A 15351-nucleotide genomic window follows, 5' to 3' on the forward strand; every position below is an offset into this window, starting at 1 on the left:
TTATGTTAATCTCACCAAATCCCTTATAACGAGTGGGGCTGCATCTGTGTTCCAACTACAGTATGACTACAGTATGACTACAGTATGACTACGCCATGTGAAAGACACAAGTCCCCATGTTTCTGTGTGTATTACAGGGTCAGGCTGGAGCCAAGGGAGACCCTGGGAACCCAGGATTACCAGGCTTTAGTGGTCCCAAGGGACCGTCGGTAAGTAGGGATTCCTGCTCCTTTTTTATGTAAACATTATCACTAGGGTTCTAAGCTACTGTTGCCAGTGGTGTAAAGTAACTAAGTAAAAATACTTTAAAGTACTACTTAAGTCGTTTTTTGGGGGTATCTGTACTTTACTTTACTATTTATATTTTTGACAACTTTTACTTTTACTCRACTGCATTCTTAAATAAAAMATGTACTTTTTACATTTTCCCTGACACCCAAAAGTTGTCGTTACATTTCAAATGATCAAGCAGGACAGCAATATGGTTAAATTCATGCATCTATCAATATAACGCATTGTCATCCCTACTGCCTCTGATCTTGCGGACTCACGAAACAGTGTGCTCCCGGCTATCCATAAATTAATTAAAAACAAACCAAATCAAGTAGGAAATTTGAGTACTTTTTCAACCACTACTTAAGTACATTTAAAACCAGATACTTTACTCAAGTAGTATTTTACTGGATGACTTTCACTTTTACTTGAGTCATTTTCTATTAAAGTATCTTTACTTTTACTCTTTACCTGTCTGAGTTGATGTTCTGCCATAAGAAGATTGGAAGTTGTGATGCAAGCGTTTCTGATTTGATCAAATGTATTTCTATATACATGTCTCAGCCTTCGATCTGTCTGTCTATCTAGGGTCCTGCTGGTCCTGTCGGCCCAGAGGGGAAACAGGTAAGAACCATTGGTTAAGGGCTTGTAAGTAAGCATTTCACGGCGCATGTGACAAATAAAATATGATTTGATTTGATTGATTGGTTTGTTGACAGATTTCTTTTGAGACATATTTCAATTTTCATCAGATACTTTTAGCGTCTTTACAATGGATATAATGTGGGACGTGGATTGGGCGAAGTCTCGCTCACAGCACATTATATCAACTCTATCTGTTTCACAGGGTATGTCTGGCAGAGCAGGAGAACGTGGAGTCAAAGGAGAGAGGGTGAGTTCATACAGGACACCTGCCCAACCAATGACCTTAAACAACATTGTTGATATTGTCTCTGAGTGTGTTTTGTTGGATGTCTTTGTAGGGCGACTCAGGTGGGAAGGGAGATAAGGGACCTGTTGGAGATCCAGGTATGCCTGGTAACCAGGGGCTCCCAGGTCGTAAGGGCCACACAGGGATGATGGGTATGTCCGGGCCCCCAGGAGAGGTGGGTCTTACTGGGCCTCAGGGAACATCTGGAAACCCCGGACAACCAGGACCACGGGTGAGTAGTGACTTGAATACTTGCAGTAGCCCCCCAGAGTTAACCTCCAGGTTTTAGCTCAGCAGGTGAACACAGTCTTGTGGTTTACAGAATATTCTGGTTCAATCTCAGTCACAGTCAAAGTGCTATAGAAAATAGTACAGACATCTACAACTCGATGATGTAAACATGCTAATTTCTCCTTCCACAGGGAGAGTCACCATCACTGGAAACAATGAGAAGGCTGATCCAGGAGGAACTAGCGAAAGCGCTAGATGGTGAGACTGGAGTATTGTTAGGAACAGTGAGACATTAGTGCAATCTGCAATGTATGCAAAGTTCGTTTGACCTCAAATGAGCTGTGCAAGTCATAATCGTGTGTGTCCGTGTGTTCCCCCTCCAGCCAAAATGGCGTACCTGATGGCCCAGATCCAGCCGTCCCATGTGAAGAGCACGGCAGGTCGGCCCGGACCTCCAGGCCCCTCGGGGAAAGAAGGGAGCAACGGTCGCCCCGGACCACCAGGGGAGCCTGGCATGCCTGGGCAGAACGGAGGAGACGGCATGAGGGGACCCATGGGTCCTAAAGGTAACTGATCCAAAGTGAAGTCCCATTGTTTTTGGTCACACTTCCTGTAGTTATTGGTTCAGATAAACACACTGTGAGAGCATAATATTAGAGTGTAATATTGTCAAAACACTACATGAGAGGTTTCAGGTTTCCACCATACCCAGAAAACACGTTTTKCACCCATTGATATTAGTCGCCTTTGGTGGTCTTGATTGAGGTTCTCTTGATTCAGACACTGTCTGTAAGAACATCATTGTGAGTGTTGTGTCTGTCATCTCTGTGACATCCAGGTGAGAGAGGATCCAGAGGAGAAAAGGGAGAAAACGGAGTTGGACAGAGAGGAGAGACTGGACCATCAGGTCTTATAGGTACAGTAAATCTATTACAGCAATATATCAATATAATGTCTCTATTACTACAGTATCATTCTAAATGGATGATTGTTTGTATCCATCTTGAGATCCTTTGTTGCTAAACTATGAGCTATCCAGCATGAGTGGGGTGAGTGACTGACATTTGAACTTCCTAAGAAAGCAGCAGTTGCTTCATTGTGACTCTTTGCCAWTCATTTTGCTATTCCACCCCCCAGGACCAGCAGGTATGCCAGGCTATGGTAAGGACGGGCAGCCCGGGGCGGCTGGAGCTCAGGGAGAACCAGGGAACCCTGGTCCCCATGGCCAGGCAGGCCCCAGCGGACCCCCAGGGCAGTGTGACCCCTCCCAGTGTGCCTACTATGCCAGCCTGGGAGCACGACCCCACACCAAGAACGTCAAGGGGAATTAAAGAGACAGAGACACACAGAAGGTGCGTCCGATATGGAAACATCTAACGGGAATAAGATGCCATTTCGGACGCAGCCAGAGAGCTACAGGACCCAAGTCCAGATATTTATGAACTGGGATGTGTCAGGATGAACCAAGAACTTTTCTTTCTATTACGATGTATCTTCTCAGTGTGGAGGGAGCTCGAGAGAAGTGTGCTGCCTTTGTTTTTGTTTTTGGGGGGGGGGTTTAAATGACCAGGGGAAGTGGGTGTGGAGGGTTGAGGGGCGTCTAATATTTGGTAATGTCATCATCAAGAATTACACAACTTGTTCAATTTAGACGGACTGRCATTGTTCTTATCCGTCTCGAAGGACCATGTAGAAGACCACCGACTACAGTCATGCTTACTGGGCTATAATGTGGCAGCACGGAACCAGGCCTGGGTTCAAATAGTATTTGTTTTCGCTTGATTGAGCTTGCCTCACACAATGGAACCCATGGAATAGTCCCCAAAAGTGCAAGCCCTGCCTATCAGCACTTTAGGCAGGCTCAATCAAACGCTCACAACTATTTCAAAGAAAATGAAAACTATCGGTACCCAGGTCTGGTAAGAGATGGAGCCACAGTTACAGAACGGCCATTTAACTGACACCAAATGATGCCATAATAGTGTTGTCAGTCTCCCAATGTACACAGTCGTCAGCCCGGAATGGGTTTAGCATTAGATTTAACGTCAGCCCATTTGTCAGTGTCCACATCATTYATCCAGAGGTAGGCATCTCCTCTGGAGTCAACTGGTAATTATCCAATCAACGGTTTTATCTACTTTATTTTTATTGAAAAATACCATTTGTGACAGCTTTAATTGCCTGTTTGTACGATGTTCATTGTTCTACCAAAGGGAATCAAACTTCATGAATGCARGTAAGGCTGTCAAGTAGACAAAACCCATAAGACTCTTTCAAAATGAAATGGAAAACTTTAAAAGGAAAACTACATTTCCCCTTTCGTTTCTACCTAAGTCTCTGGTGATTCCACAGAGTCTGGCTGTAAACAGTCTGGAGAGAGAAGGTACTAAAACCACAGCCTTTGTTCCAGTCGTTCCTCAAAAGTGACTTGTTTCCTGGGTTCACTCCACGTTCTCTTCCTCCTGCTCATTAGTCTGTCGGGGACACAGTGACTCAAATAAAGACATTGTTTTAACTAAATGGTTAAGTGCTATACAAAATGAGTTCCTTCTTCCCTGTGTTGTATATTTTGATTGGTAAGGTCAGTGAGTATTCTGTCTGAAGGAWGTGTTCCTCACTCAACCCACGCCCCCGGCYGACCAATTATACCTTCTCTAAAACTCACAAGACTGATCGAGCGAGAGAGAGTCAGTAAAAAAATACAATAGATAGCCCACTGCTCACTCTAGGGGAATTGTTTTGGCTTGAAAAAGGCGAAGAAATGTAACGCATCAACGTTGATGTTACGAAATGTTAATCGGGTCACCAATAAAGTCAAATAGATATATTGTCTTTTAGACTTTCCTTATATGAATGTGAGCCTGGATCCAGCATGTATTTCTAGAACACCCACAGTGTTCCAGAACACAAGCCAACACCCACAGTGTTCCAGAACCCAGGCCAACATCCACAGTGTATCAGAACACAAGCCAACACCCCCAGTGTTCCAGAACACAAGCCAACACCCACAGTGTTCCAGAACACAAGCCAACATCACCAGTTGTTCCAGAACACACAACCAACACCACAAGTGTTCCAGCACACAAGCCAACACACCACAGTGTTCCAGAACACACAGCCACACCCACAGTGTTCCAGAACACAAGCCAACACCCAACAGTGTTCCAGAACACAAGCCAACACCACTGCCAGTGTTCCAGAACACAAGCCAACACCCACAGTGTTCCAGAACACAAGCCACACCCAACAGTGTATCAGAACACAAGCCAACACCACAGTGTATTCAGAACACAAGCCAACACCCACAGTGTATCAGAACACATGAAGCCAACAACCCACAGTGTTCCAGAACACAAGCCAACACCCACAGTGTTCCAGAACACAAGCCAACACCCACAGTGTATCAAAACACCAGCCAACATCCACCAGTGTTCCAGAACACAAGCCACACCCCACAGTGTTCCAGAAACACAAACGGCCAACACCAACAGTGGTTCAGAACACAAGCCAAACCCATTCCAGACACCACGTGTTCCAGAACACAAGCACACTCACAGTGTTCCAGAACCCAGGCCAACACCCACAGTGTTCCAGAACCCAGGCCAACACCCACAGTGAAAGCACTGCTTGGCCAACTGCACCTCAGGTCATTTCATTGAAGGACATCCAAAGAGCTATCCTGAATATTTATAGCTAAACATATGTTGCGTATTGTACTGCAGCCTATCAAACTATGCCTCATGATCCATAGCAGTCAAAGAGACAGATGCACTCAATGACTTGCATACACTTTACCACCACATCACAGTGGAGATGTGTGGACTTGGTTTTGAATTAGGTTTCAGAATGACAAACAGGAGCTATACTACAGTAACATAATGGTTTTGTAAATGGAAAATGCTTTTTAGCCAATTGATATGAACATCAGAATGTCGGCTGTTTGATTCCAGTGCTCCGCATAGCAAATATTGCAGAAGGTTCTAGTTTTATAATAATTTGCTTGGCTTGTTTCTTAATTTCATATACATTTGTGATTATTCAAAACAACCAACTGTATGCAATTGATTTAGGTTTTTTGTTCATTATACTGTTAAATTATTTACAGTTTGAAGTACCTGTAGCCTACCATATGTGGAATGTTAAAAAGGGTTTTACAGTGGTAACCCTTACCTGTTTATCCTAACAGACTGGTGCTAAAATATCCTTAATTACTGGCTGGTATATTTCTAAGTATTGGAAAGGTATATTATGTACTGTATCATGTTGTAATAAATACCGGAACAGATCCCTTTTTATAGAAGGCATTTCCTTTCCTTTGTGAGTACTGTCATCTTCCTGTGTGCAGGTATGYATTTCATTCTCAATTATTAGGTTTCCTACTTTACCAGTAAATCCCGCAGGCATTTGACAAGACCATGCCTTCTATTGAATGTCAATAGCAACTTCTACAGACCCATTAAAATGACCAGAAATCGCTRAGTTTTACATTTTCTCCCAGTATCATTTGCATAGCAAGCACGATTGGCACTTCTGTAAAATATCTAACCTGTTTGTATTGCTTATCAGCATTTCAATTTTGCTGAAATGATCCATTGTGGAACTTTTGCATGTTAGTATTTTATGGACAATCTATTATTCTATGGGATGCCAGTAGATCCATGATTAGACCTATGAAGACAAAAAGATGCTGTTGAGGTGGAGGAAGGGAGAAGGGGGGTAAAGAGGAGGGGGGGAGGAGGGGGAGGATGGGGAGGCTAGTTCCAGCATCTCCTGGTTACAGCCAACAGCCAGCAGCCTTATAAAGGTCATATTGACTCGATAAATTAATCTCTGGTGTATAGACTCAGAGAATGGGATGTTGACTCTACTCTCCCAGTAACTAGGCAACGGTGGACCAGACGACCCTGCAACGTCTGTAACAAAGACTGACCAAACTGGTCTCTTGGTGGTCTTGGTCCGTCCCCTGGCTGCAACAGCTTCAACAAACAGAACTCTCTATGGTAATCGTGATGCCACAAAACAGCTCTCAAATGGTAAAGTCATGAAGCTGTCAATCTAGCATTTTGGTATTCTGTGAATGCCTGTTATATCCGGCTCGAAGGACCAACATAAAACATGGACTAATGGTTTGTTCTAAAATGCTTCACTAAAGGTAAAGCTAGCTGTTTTTACYTTCATAAAAACAACTCACCGGTCTAACATGAAATATTTCCCAGACGAATCAGTTTATTACATTGTTAGAAAACAAAACAGGGAAAAACGTATACTGTATAACATAGATTATCCTATGATCAAGTGACTGCATGAAAACATGAACTACCAATATCGGTTTATAGCTCGTGACGGTAGTAGACTTTTTCTGTCATTGTTTATTGATTAACATTGAAAATGAATGATTCCAAAGCAGGGTTTGCAGTTTTGTTATTTGTGAAAGGCTGAGCTTCGTACTGTACATTGTGCTGGAGAGGARGTTTTTGATGACTTTATTTAAACAAGGAATTAAACAGTACATGCATAGAAGAAAAAGGCCAAGTATTTACCTTTGTATTACTTGAAAACCAACATAGTGCCCTGTTTGTCTGCCCAACATACAGTATGTCTGTTGAGTGAGAGAGTAAGCAACAATATTGAACAATATGGTCATTTTATAAGTTTGTCTAGTTTGTATTGGTCTTTGGGGCAGCTCTTGMGCCATGATGGGCCACTTGCCAGCTGAAAGGCTAGCWTAAAATCAATAGCAGCTGTCTTAGAAAGCACAACGTCAGATCAGCTCTCTCTACAAAAAAACGATGCATCAGTCAAAAAGATGAAAAGTTTGAAAAATATCTATACAGTATTCTAAATTACATTTGCCATGTCTCTGTTTCCTGTTGTGTTTTTCTTTGGTTCTGTGGTGCGATGATGGAGACGTAAAGACTCCCATGTATTACCCCTCCTGAACTGGGTACCTCATGTCTCTATTGCTGCTGCTAGAGATGYAATGTGTTCCGGAATGTGTTCTGAGCTCCTGTTTGTGTTCCTCACGGCCCCTTCCTGTAGCTGGAGGATTTCTTCCCCCCATGCATCATGTAGAGAGGTGGGGGCCTGCCTATACAGTTTGAGGGGTCACAATAGCCTGGGGCTCCTGTAGCTCCCCTGGTACCAGAGGCACCTGGGCTACCATTAACACCGTCTTTACCGGGAGCTCCATCTTTACCYTCCTTCCCGATGCCAGGGCTGCCAGCCACACCTGAGAGAGAGACAAAGGATTAGGGAGATGACGGAAACAGGTACTGAACAACATCCCRTCATGTCAATGTGTGACCGACTGGGTTCGCACCCAGGTCTCTTGAGCGACACCAGACTGTTAGCCTGCTGAGATAAAGCCTTCGCATAAACTTGAGGAGCTAAAGTCTTCAGGTCTTAGGCAAGAAAAGAACAGAGTGAGGGGTGGTGTTACCTTGTGGGCCTGGTTCGCCTGGACTTCCTGGGATTCCAACTCCATTTTGTCCCTTATGTCCTGTATCCCCCTTTACACCAGTGTCACCTACAGAGAAGAGGAAGACATTTCCTTTCAGATGTTTTACATTGACATTGACTTACATTGACTTACATTGGGCTATTATCCCCACAGGAGGTGTCTGTATGCCCGTGCCTGCGTGTGTGTGCGGGTGCGTGTGTGCGTGTGTGTGAACAACAGGGATGCAATTAAAAGGATTTAGCAGAGAGGGCTTTAAGTCTATACTGTCTGAGTCTATACTTTTCTAGTTGTAGTTTCTATGTTCTCCACTGTACACAATGAAATGGGAATGATCAGTATTCCATTGGAATGATCAGTTCTTTATACATTTCACCTTTTATCTAGTAAGTTATTGATGCATGATTCTCCATTACCTTGTTTTCCAGGTGTACCTGGTAACCCAAAGTATCCATGTGGTCCCTTCATTCCCATCAGTCCTCTGGGGCCGGCCTCTCCTACAGTCCCTGCTGGCCCCGGGGGACCTGGAGGGCCCGGCAGTCCTGCCAATCCAGGGGCCCCGATCGCTGCTGGTTTCTTCAGGACCTCCTTCTTAAACTCTGCCAAGTGTTCTAGATGGAGAGAATGATTAAAATGTCCATTTGACAAAGCACCCTACTGTACATGGCAGACTGCCTTGAGCTACAAATGTTACAGTGTGTACACAATATTCACGTACCTTCAACAATTGCTGAGCATAGTTCTCGAAGTTTAATATCATTCACTTTAGGACCCTATTGGATTTGAAAGTGGAAAAAGTATATTAATTAATACTAGAACATTTATATGTCACTCCATTCCAAAARGTATTCTAGAGGATTATTTAGTACTTGTGTTTTACAGTCTTCGTTCACTTCATGGAAGAAGGTACTTACAGGTAGGCCCCTAGGCCCAGGTGATCCAGTTAACCCTCTCTCTCCCTCCAGTCCATTGGTTCCCTGGGGACCGGTCAAACCTTCATGACCTGGCTGCCCTGGTCTACCATCTTCCCCGGTATATCCCTTCATGCCCTTCTCTCCAACCTAGAGGCGAGTGGACAACGCAACATGTCTTCAATGTTAACGCATTCAATTATTCCACCCATCAATCAATCAATCAACCAGTCAATCAATTGATTTGTAACATTGTTCTGTACCTGTCCTTTGAGTCCAGGAACACCAGGAGGACCCTATAGAAACAACAATGGATTTAATTAGGACCATTGTAGTTATTACAAATACTGGGGAGTACTAAAGCTAGATCAAATGTATCTCTCAGTAGAACATATACCTGGTCTCCCTTGACTCCAGAATCTCCTGTAAGACCTGGATCACCCTGTGGACAGCAGTAAGATTGTCAATARAGATACTGTATCTTACAAAAGCATACTGTATCATCATTGACATGATATATGGTATTGACGTGAATCCATAGACTTACTTCACTTCCCTTTGGGCCAACGGGACCAATAGGACCCTAGGAACAAGGCACAGGAAATTAGAAGTCARTCAAACCCCTTAATTTACAAACGGACAACTATTACCAAAACAGTAAGCTACACATCAGAACTTACCTGGTCTCCCTTATATCCAGTGTGACCTTTCAGTCCTTTTTCACCAGTGTCACCTTTGTCCCCTTTGTCACCCTGGATGCCTGTATCACCTGTGACCCCCACTGGTCCCTGCTTTCCTGTCTCACCCTGAGGAGAGTGATGCAGGACAAATGAAATGTAACTAAAGATACTCTATGTCTGGTGGGTTTATGTGAGGTTAGCTATCACTCATTGTTACCATCAGACAGGGGTTGTTATTGAAGAGCAGTATGCATGACAATCCTAGTTGAATATATGAATAAGAAATTACTACTGGCATGTATATTTAATAACCGATTATTATAAGCAGTTGAACTAGAATCAAATGTTACATATGGTCAACTTACAGAAGCTCCCTTGGCTCCTGGTTGTCCATCTTGTCCTGATGGTCCAGTTGTCCCCTAAACAACCACGACAGTCTTATTAAGCATCTTCAGCACCATCAGTAGAATATGGATCCACAGTCATGGCTAGCAGTGTTGAGTGARAGTAAACCCTGAAGTGTGAAATTTGATACTCACTGTCTTCCCAGGAACTCCGATTGGTCCTACTGGTCCTTCATCTCCTGTATCACCCTGTACAAAAAATATACTATTTTACAATAGACAAACACAAGGAGTGAAACTGTACCCAAGACAGGCATGCACCCACACAGTCACAGGCAGACACACAGTCACACACACACACACACACACATACACTTCACCTTGGCACCTCCAGCTCCAACTAGCCCCTGCATTCCTGGAAACCCCTAGAGAAACAACACAGGATATCCTCAGAATACCGTACAGTATATTGGTATTTTTGAAAGCACTACGGCATTAGGGATAGACTACTTCCTTATTGTGTTGTTTCTGTTGATTCTGTTTTCCCTGCCATGGGAATGATTTATTCATCTGGTCTGCAGTACGGTTTGACTGGGAGATAAACGCTCTATTGATTTTCACAGCTTTTGCTTTCATTTAAATACCAGCAAAACCTTGTAAGGTCATCTAATCTACAACACTGTTTGTAAATGAATAATATTTCAAGACAAATGTTCCAGATTAATATTACACTCACTGGAATTCCAACTTTACCCCTGACTCCAACAGTCCCGGGAACGCCAGCCTCTCCCTGTTGGAAAGATGACAGGGATGTTTATAGGATAAACGATTGATTTCTTGACAGATCTTGTAAGACTGGATACATTCTCTTTATTTAAACTATATATGTATAGTAGTCATAAAGTGTAGACTAACTTTAGCTCCATCCACTCCAGGGAGTCCATTCATGCCGTCTTCCCCAGGAGTACCCTGTAATCACAGTTCATCATTGATCACAACAACAACAACAATAACAACAACACCACCACTCTGCATCATAATCACAGTTTATGTGTCGGGGGGCTAGGGTCAGTCTGTTATATCTGGAGTACTTCTCCTGTCTTATCCAGTGTCGTGTGTGAATTTAAGTATGCTCTCTCTAATTCTCTCTTTCTTTCTCTCTCTCGGAGGACCTGAGCCCTAGGACCATGCCTCAGGACTACCTGGCATGATGACTCCTTGCTGTCCCCAGTCTACCTGGCTGTGCTGCTGCTCCAGTTTCAACTGTTCTGCCTGCGGCTATGGAACCCTGACCTGTTCACGGGACATGCTACCTGTCCCAGACCTGCTGTTTTCAACTCTCTAGAGACAGCAGGAGCGGTAGAGATACTCTCAATGATCGGCTATGAAAGCCAACTGACATTTACTCCTAGGTGCTGACCTGTTGCACCCTCGACAACCACTGTGATTATTATTATTTGACCATGCTGGTCATTTATGAACATTTGAACATCTTGGCCATGTTCTGTTATAATCTCCACCTGGCACAGCCAGAAGAGGACTGGCCACCCCTCATAGCCTGGTTCCTCTCTAGGTTTCTTCCTAGGTTTTGGCCTTTCTAGGGAGTTTTTCCTAGCCACCATACTTCTACACCTGCATTGCTTGCTGTTTGGGGTTTTAGGCTGAGTTTCTGTCCAGCACTTTGAGATATCAGCTGATGTAAGAAGGGCTATATAAATACATTTGARTTGATTTGATGTTGCAAAATGTTAATTATTCATGGAAATCTAACTATACAACTAACAATACAAAAGGATCTCGCATGCATCTGATAACTTATTGGTAAGGACATCGTTTATGTTGTATTAGTTGTTTACTCACAGTGTCTCCCTTTGCACCAACAGGACCCTGATCTCCTTGAGGACCCATCGCTCCCTAAGAAAACACACATGCAATGAACCATGAAACTATTTCAGGCAAACAAAAAGAAAAACCTCTAGAGGTAGAAGAGAGGAGATACTCACATCATCCCCTTTTTCTCCCTCCAGACCCTGACGTCCACGACTGCCCTCCACACCCTAAAAGAAGACAAGTGGTCAGTCACTACAGTACATAACGGCAGACATTTTGGAAAACACTCTTCAGCCCTAGGTGATGTCAACCACAGTCTGTCCTCCAGTCCGCCTACGGACATTGAAAATGGCAGTTATAATTGATTGAGTTAATTAAATGAGTAGTGCTTACAGGAGATCCCGGTGGTCCAGTGGGTCCTGGGATACCGTTGAAACCAGGGGGACCCTGAGTGGAGCAGAGAACACAGATGGTGAGTTTAAGACACTAGAGTAAAACGTCAATAAGACTTGCAGTAAATATTGTTTTAAACCCTTACCCTGTCTCCTTTCTCTCCAAGAGTACCAGGAAAACCAATTGGACCTCTTTGTCCCTGGAATGTATTACAGACGTTAAAATGAATTATATTTCATATGATTCACAGTGATGCGCAGCAAACACATTAATCAGTTATAAATGGCTGGTTGTATGAGCAATTTCCACTTGAAGCAGAAATCCTATGTACCATCTTTGAATGCGCAAGATACACATTTTGCGCTTAAGGCAGAAATCCTATGTAACATGTCGGTATGCTCATTACCTATGTTCAGCTTGGAACAGAAAAACAGAAGTATATAAATGACAAAYCAAGAGAATTTGGGATTTTCATTATCAGACAGTGAGGTAGATTAGATCAGCCTATATGTGTTGGTACAGTTGAAGTCGGAAGTTTACATACACCTTAGCCAAAGACATTTAAACTCAGTTTTTCACAATTCCTGACATTAAATCCTAGTAAAAAAGCTACCTTGTCCCAGACCTGCTGTTTTCAACACTCTAGAGACAGCAGACGGTAGAGATACTCTAAATGATCAGCTATGAAAAGCCAACTGACATTTACCCTGAGGTGCTGACTTACTGCACCCTCGACAACTACTGTGATTCATATTATTTGACTACGCTGGTCATTTATACTATGAACATAATCTTGGCCATGTTCTGTTATAATCTCCACCTGGCACAGCCAAAAGAGGACTGGCCACCCCTCATAGCCTGGTTCCTCTCTAGGTTTCTTCCTAGTTTTGGCCTTTCTAGGGAGTTTTTCCTAGCCACCAACTTCTACACCTGCATTGCTTGCTGTTTGGGTTTTAGGCTGAGTTTCTGTCCAGCACTTTGAGATATCAGCTGATGTAAGAAGGGCTATATAAAACATTTGATTGATTGTTGCAAAATGTTAATTATTCATGGAAATCTAACTATACAACTAACAATACAAAAGGATCTCGCATGCATCTGATAACTTATTGGTAAGGACATCGTTTATGTTGTATTAGTTGTTTACTCACAGTGTCTCCCTTGCACCAACAGGACCCTGATCTCCTTGAGACCCATCGCTCCCTAAGAAAACACACATGCAATGAACCATGAAACTATTCAGGCAAACAAAAAGAAAAACCTCTAGAAGTAGAAGAGAGGAGATACTCACATCATCCCCTTTTTTCTCCTCCAGACCCTGACGTCCACGACTGCCCTCCACACCCTAAAAGAACAAGTGGTCAGTCACTACAGTACATAACGGCAGACATTTTGGAAAACACTCTTCAGCCCTAGGTGATGTCAACCACAGTCTGTCCTCCAGTCCGCCTACGGACATTGAAAATGGCAGTTATAATTGATTGAGTTAATTAAATGAGTAGTGCTTACAGGAGATCCCGGTGTCCAGTGGGTCCTGGATACCGTTGAAACCAGGGGGACCCTGAGTGGAGCAGAGAACACAGATGGTGAGTTTAAGACACTAGAGTAAAACGTCAATAAGACTTGCAGTAAATATTGTTTTAAACCTTACCCTGTCTCCTTTCTCTCCAAGAGTACCAGGAAAACCAATTGACCTCTTTGTCCCTGGAATGTATTACAGACGTTAAAATGAATATATTTCATATGATTCACAGTGATGCGCAGCAAACACATTAATCAGTTATAAATGGCTGGTTGTATGAGCAATTTCCACTTGAAGCAGAAATCCTATGTACCATCTTTGGAATGCGCAAGATACACATTTTGCGCTTAAGGCAGAAATCCTATGTAACATGTCGGTATGCTCATTACCTATGTTCAGCTTGGAACAGAAAAACAGAAGTATATAAATGACAAAACAAGAGAATTTGGGATTTTCATTATCAGACAGTGAGTAGATTAGATCAGCCTATATGTGTTGGTACAGTTGAAGTCGGAAGTTTACATACACCTTAGCCAAAGACATTTAAACTCAGTTTTTCACAATTCCTGACATTAAACCTAGTAAAAAAGTCCCTGTCTTAGGCCAGTTAGGATCACCACTTATTTTAAGAATGTGAAATGTTCAGAATAATAGTAGAGAGAATGATTAATTTCAGCTTTTATTTATCATCACATTCCCAGTGGGTCAGAAGTTTACATACACTCAATTAGTATTGGTAGCATTGCCTTTAAATTGTTTATCTTGGGTCAAATGTTTCAGGTAGCCTTCCACAAGCTTCCCACAATAAGTTGGGTAAATTTTGGACCATTCCTCCTGACAGAGCTGGTGTAACTGAATCAGGTTTGTAGGCCTCCTTGCTCACACATGCTTTTTCAGTTCTGCCTACAATGTTCTATTGGATGTGGTCAGGGCTTTGTGGCCACTCCAATACCTTGACTTTGTTTGTCCTAAGCCATTTGCCACAACTTTGGAAGTATGCTTGGGGTCATTGTCCATTTGGAAGACCCATTTGCGACCAAGCTTTAACTTCCTGTCTGATGTCTTGAGATGTTGCTTCAATATATCCACATCATTTTCCTTCCTCATGAGCTATCTATTTTGTGAAGTGCACCAGTCCCTTCTGCAGAAAGCACCCTCACAACATGATGCTGCCAGCCCCGTCTTCACGGTTGGGATGGTGTTCTTCGGCTTGCAAGCATCCCTTCCTCTAAACATAACAATGGTCAATATGGCTAATAGTTCTGGTTTTGTTTCATCAGACCAGAGGACATTCTCCCAAAAGTACGATCTTTGTCCCCATGTGCAATTGCTAACCCTAGTCTGGCTTTTGTTATAGCAGGATTTGGAGCAGTGGCTTCTTCCTTGCTGAGCGGCCTTTCAGGTTATGTTGATATAGGACTCGTTTTACTGTGGATATAGATACCCTGGTACCTGTTTCCTACAGCATTTTCACAAGGTCCTTTGCTGTTGTTCTGGGATTGATTTGCATTTTTCGCACCAAAGTACGTTCATCTCTAGGAGACAGAACACGTCTCTTTCCTGAGCGGTATGACGGCTGCATGGTCCCATGGTGTTATACTTGCGTACTATTGTTTGTACAGATGAACGTGGTACCTTCAGGCATTTGGAAATTGCTCCCAAGGAGGAACCAGACTTGCGGAGGTGTACATTTTTTTTATTGAGGTCTTGGCTGATTTCTTGATTTTCTCATGATGTCAAGCAAAGAGGCACTGAGTTTGAAGGTAGGCCTTGAAATAC

General features: G+C 43.1%; 2 protein-coding genes and 1 long non-coding RNA gene across 4 annotated transcripts in view; 2 read left to right on the top strand and 1 right to left on the bottom strand.

Moving 5' to 3' along the window:
• The window catches only part of LOC111954978 (collagen alpha-1(XXII) chain-like), a 57256-nt gene extending 52844 nt beyond the window's left edge, over positions 1 to 4412 (top strand). Inside the window, 8 exon segments of the mRNA XM_023974967.3 lie at positions 138 to 209; positions 862 to 897; positions 1121 to 1165; positions 1257 to 1436; positions 1627 to 1693; positions 1819 to 2001; positions 2274 to 2351; positions 2573 to 4412. Coding sequence (XP_023830735.1) covers positions 138 to 209; positions 862 to 897; positions 1121 to 1165; positions 1257 to 1436; positions 1627 to 1693; positions 1819 to 2001; positions 2274 to 2351; positions 2573 to 2766 — 855 coding nt within the window. The 3' untranslated portion in view covers positions 2767 to 4412.
• A 121-nt stretch (positions 4413 to 4533) lies between these two features.
• LOC139023250 (uncharacterized) lies at positions 4534 to 5739 on the top strand. Its single transcript, XR_011474398.1, has 2 exons — positions 4534 to 4714; positions 4993 to 5739. It is a non-coding gene; the product is annotated as an uncharacterized lncRNA (long non-coding RNA).
• A 902-nt stretch (positions 5740 to 6641) lies between these two features.
• The window catches only part of LOC111955282 (collagen alpha-3(IX) chain), a 42187-nt gene continuing 33477 nt past the window's right edge, over positions 6642 to 15351 (bottom strand). For both annotated transcript variants that reach the window (XM_023975463.2, XM_023975462.2), the window contains 18 exons: positions 12196 to 12249; positions 12051 to 12104; positions 11831 to 11884; positions 11688 to 11741; positions 10743 to 10796; positions 10564 to 10617; positions 10208 to 10252; positions 10023 to 10076; positions 9849 to 9902; positions 9484 to 9609; positions 9351 to 9386; positions 9201 to 9245; positions 9067 to 9099; positions 8807 to 8953; positions 8611 to 8665; positions 8309 to 8503; positions 7875 to 7961; positions 6642 to 7664 (listed from right to left, as the gene is read on the bottom strand). In XM_023975463.2, coding sequence (XP_023831231.1) covers positions 7456 to 7664; positions 7875 to 7961; positions 8309 to 8503; positions 8611 to 8665; positions 8807 to 8953; positions 9067 to 9099; positions 9201 to 9245; positions 9351 to 9386; positions 9484 to 9609; positions 9849 to 9902; positions 10023 to 10076; positions 10208 to 10252; positions 10564 to 10617; positions 10743 to 10796; positions 11688 to 11741; positions 11831 to 11884; positions 12051 to 12104; positions 12196 to 12249 — 1410 coding nt within the window. In that variant the 3' untranslated portion in view covers positions 6642 to 7455. The remainder of the gene's footprint in view (positions 7665 to 7874; positions 7962 to 8308; positions 8504 to 8610; positions 8666 to 8806; positions 8954 to 9066; positions 9100 to 9200; positions 9246 to 9350; positions 9387 to 9483; positions 9610 to 9848; positions 9903 to 10022; positions 10077 to 10207; positions 10253 to 10563; positions 10618 to 10742; positions 10797 to 11687; positions 11742 to 11830; positions 11885 to 12050; positions 12105 to 12195; positions 12250 to 15351) is intronic.

This window comes from Salvelinus sp. IW2-2015, linkage group LG30 (genome assembly GCF_002910315.2).
Source record: "Salvelinus sp. IW2-2015 linkage group LG30, ASM291031v2, whole genome shotgun sequence".
Classification (NCBI taxonomy): Eukaryota; Metazoa; Chordata; class Actinopteri; order Salmoniformes; family Salmonidae; genus Salvelinus; species Salvelinus sp. IW2-2015.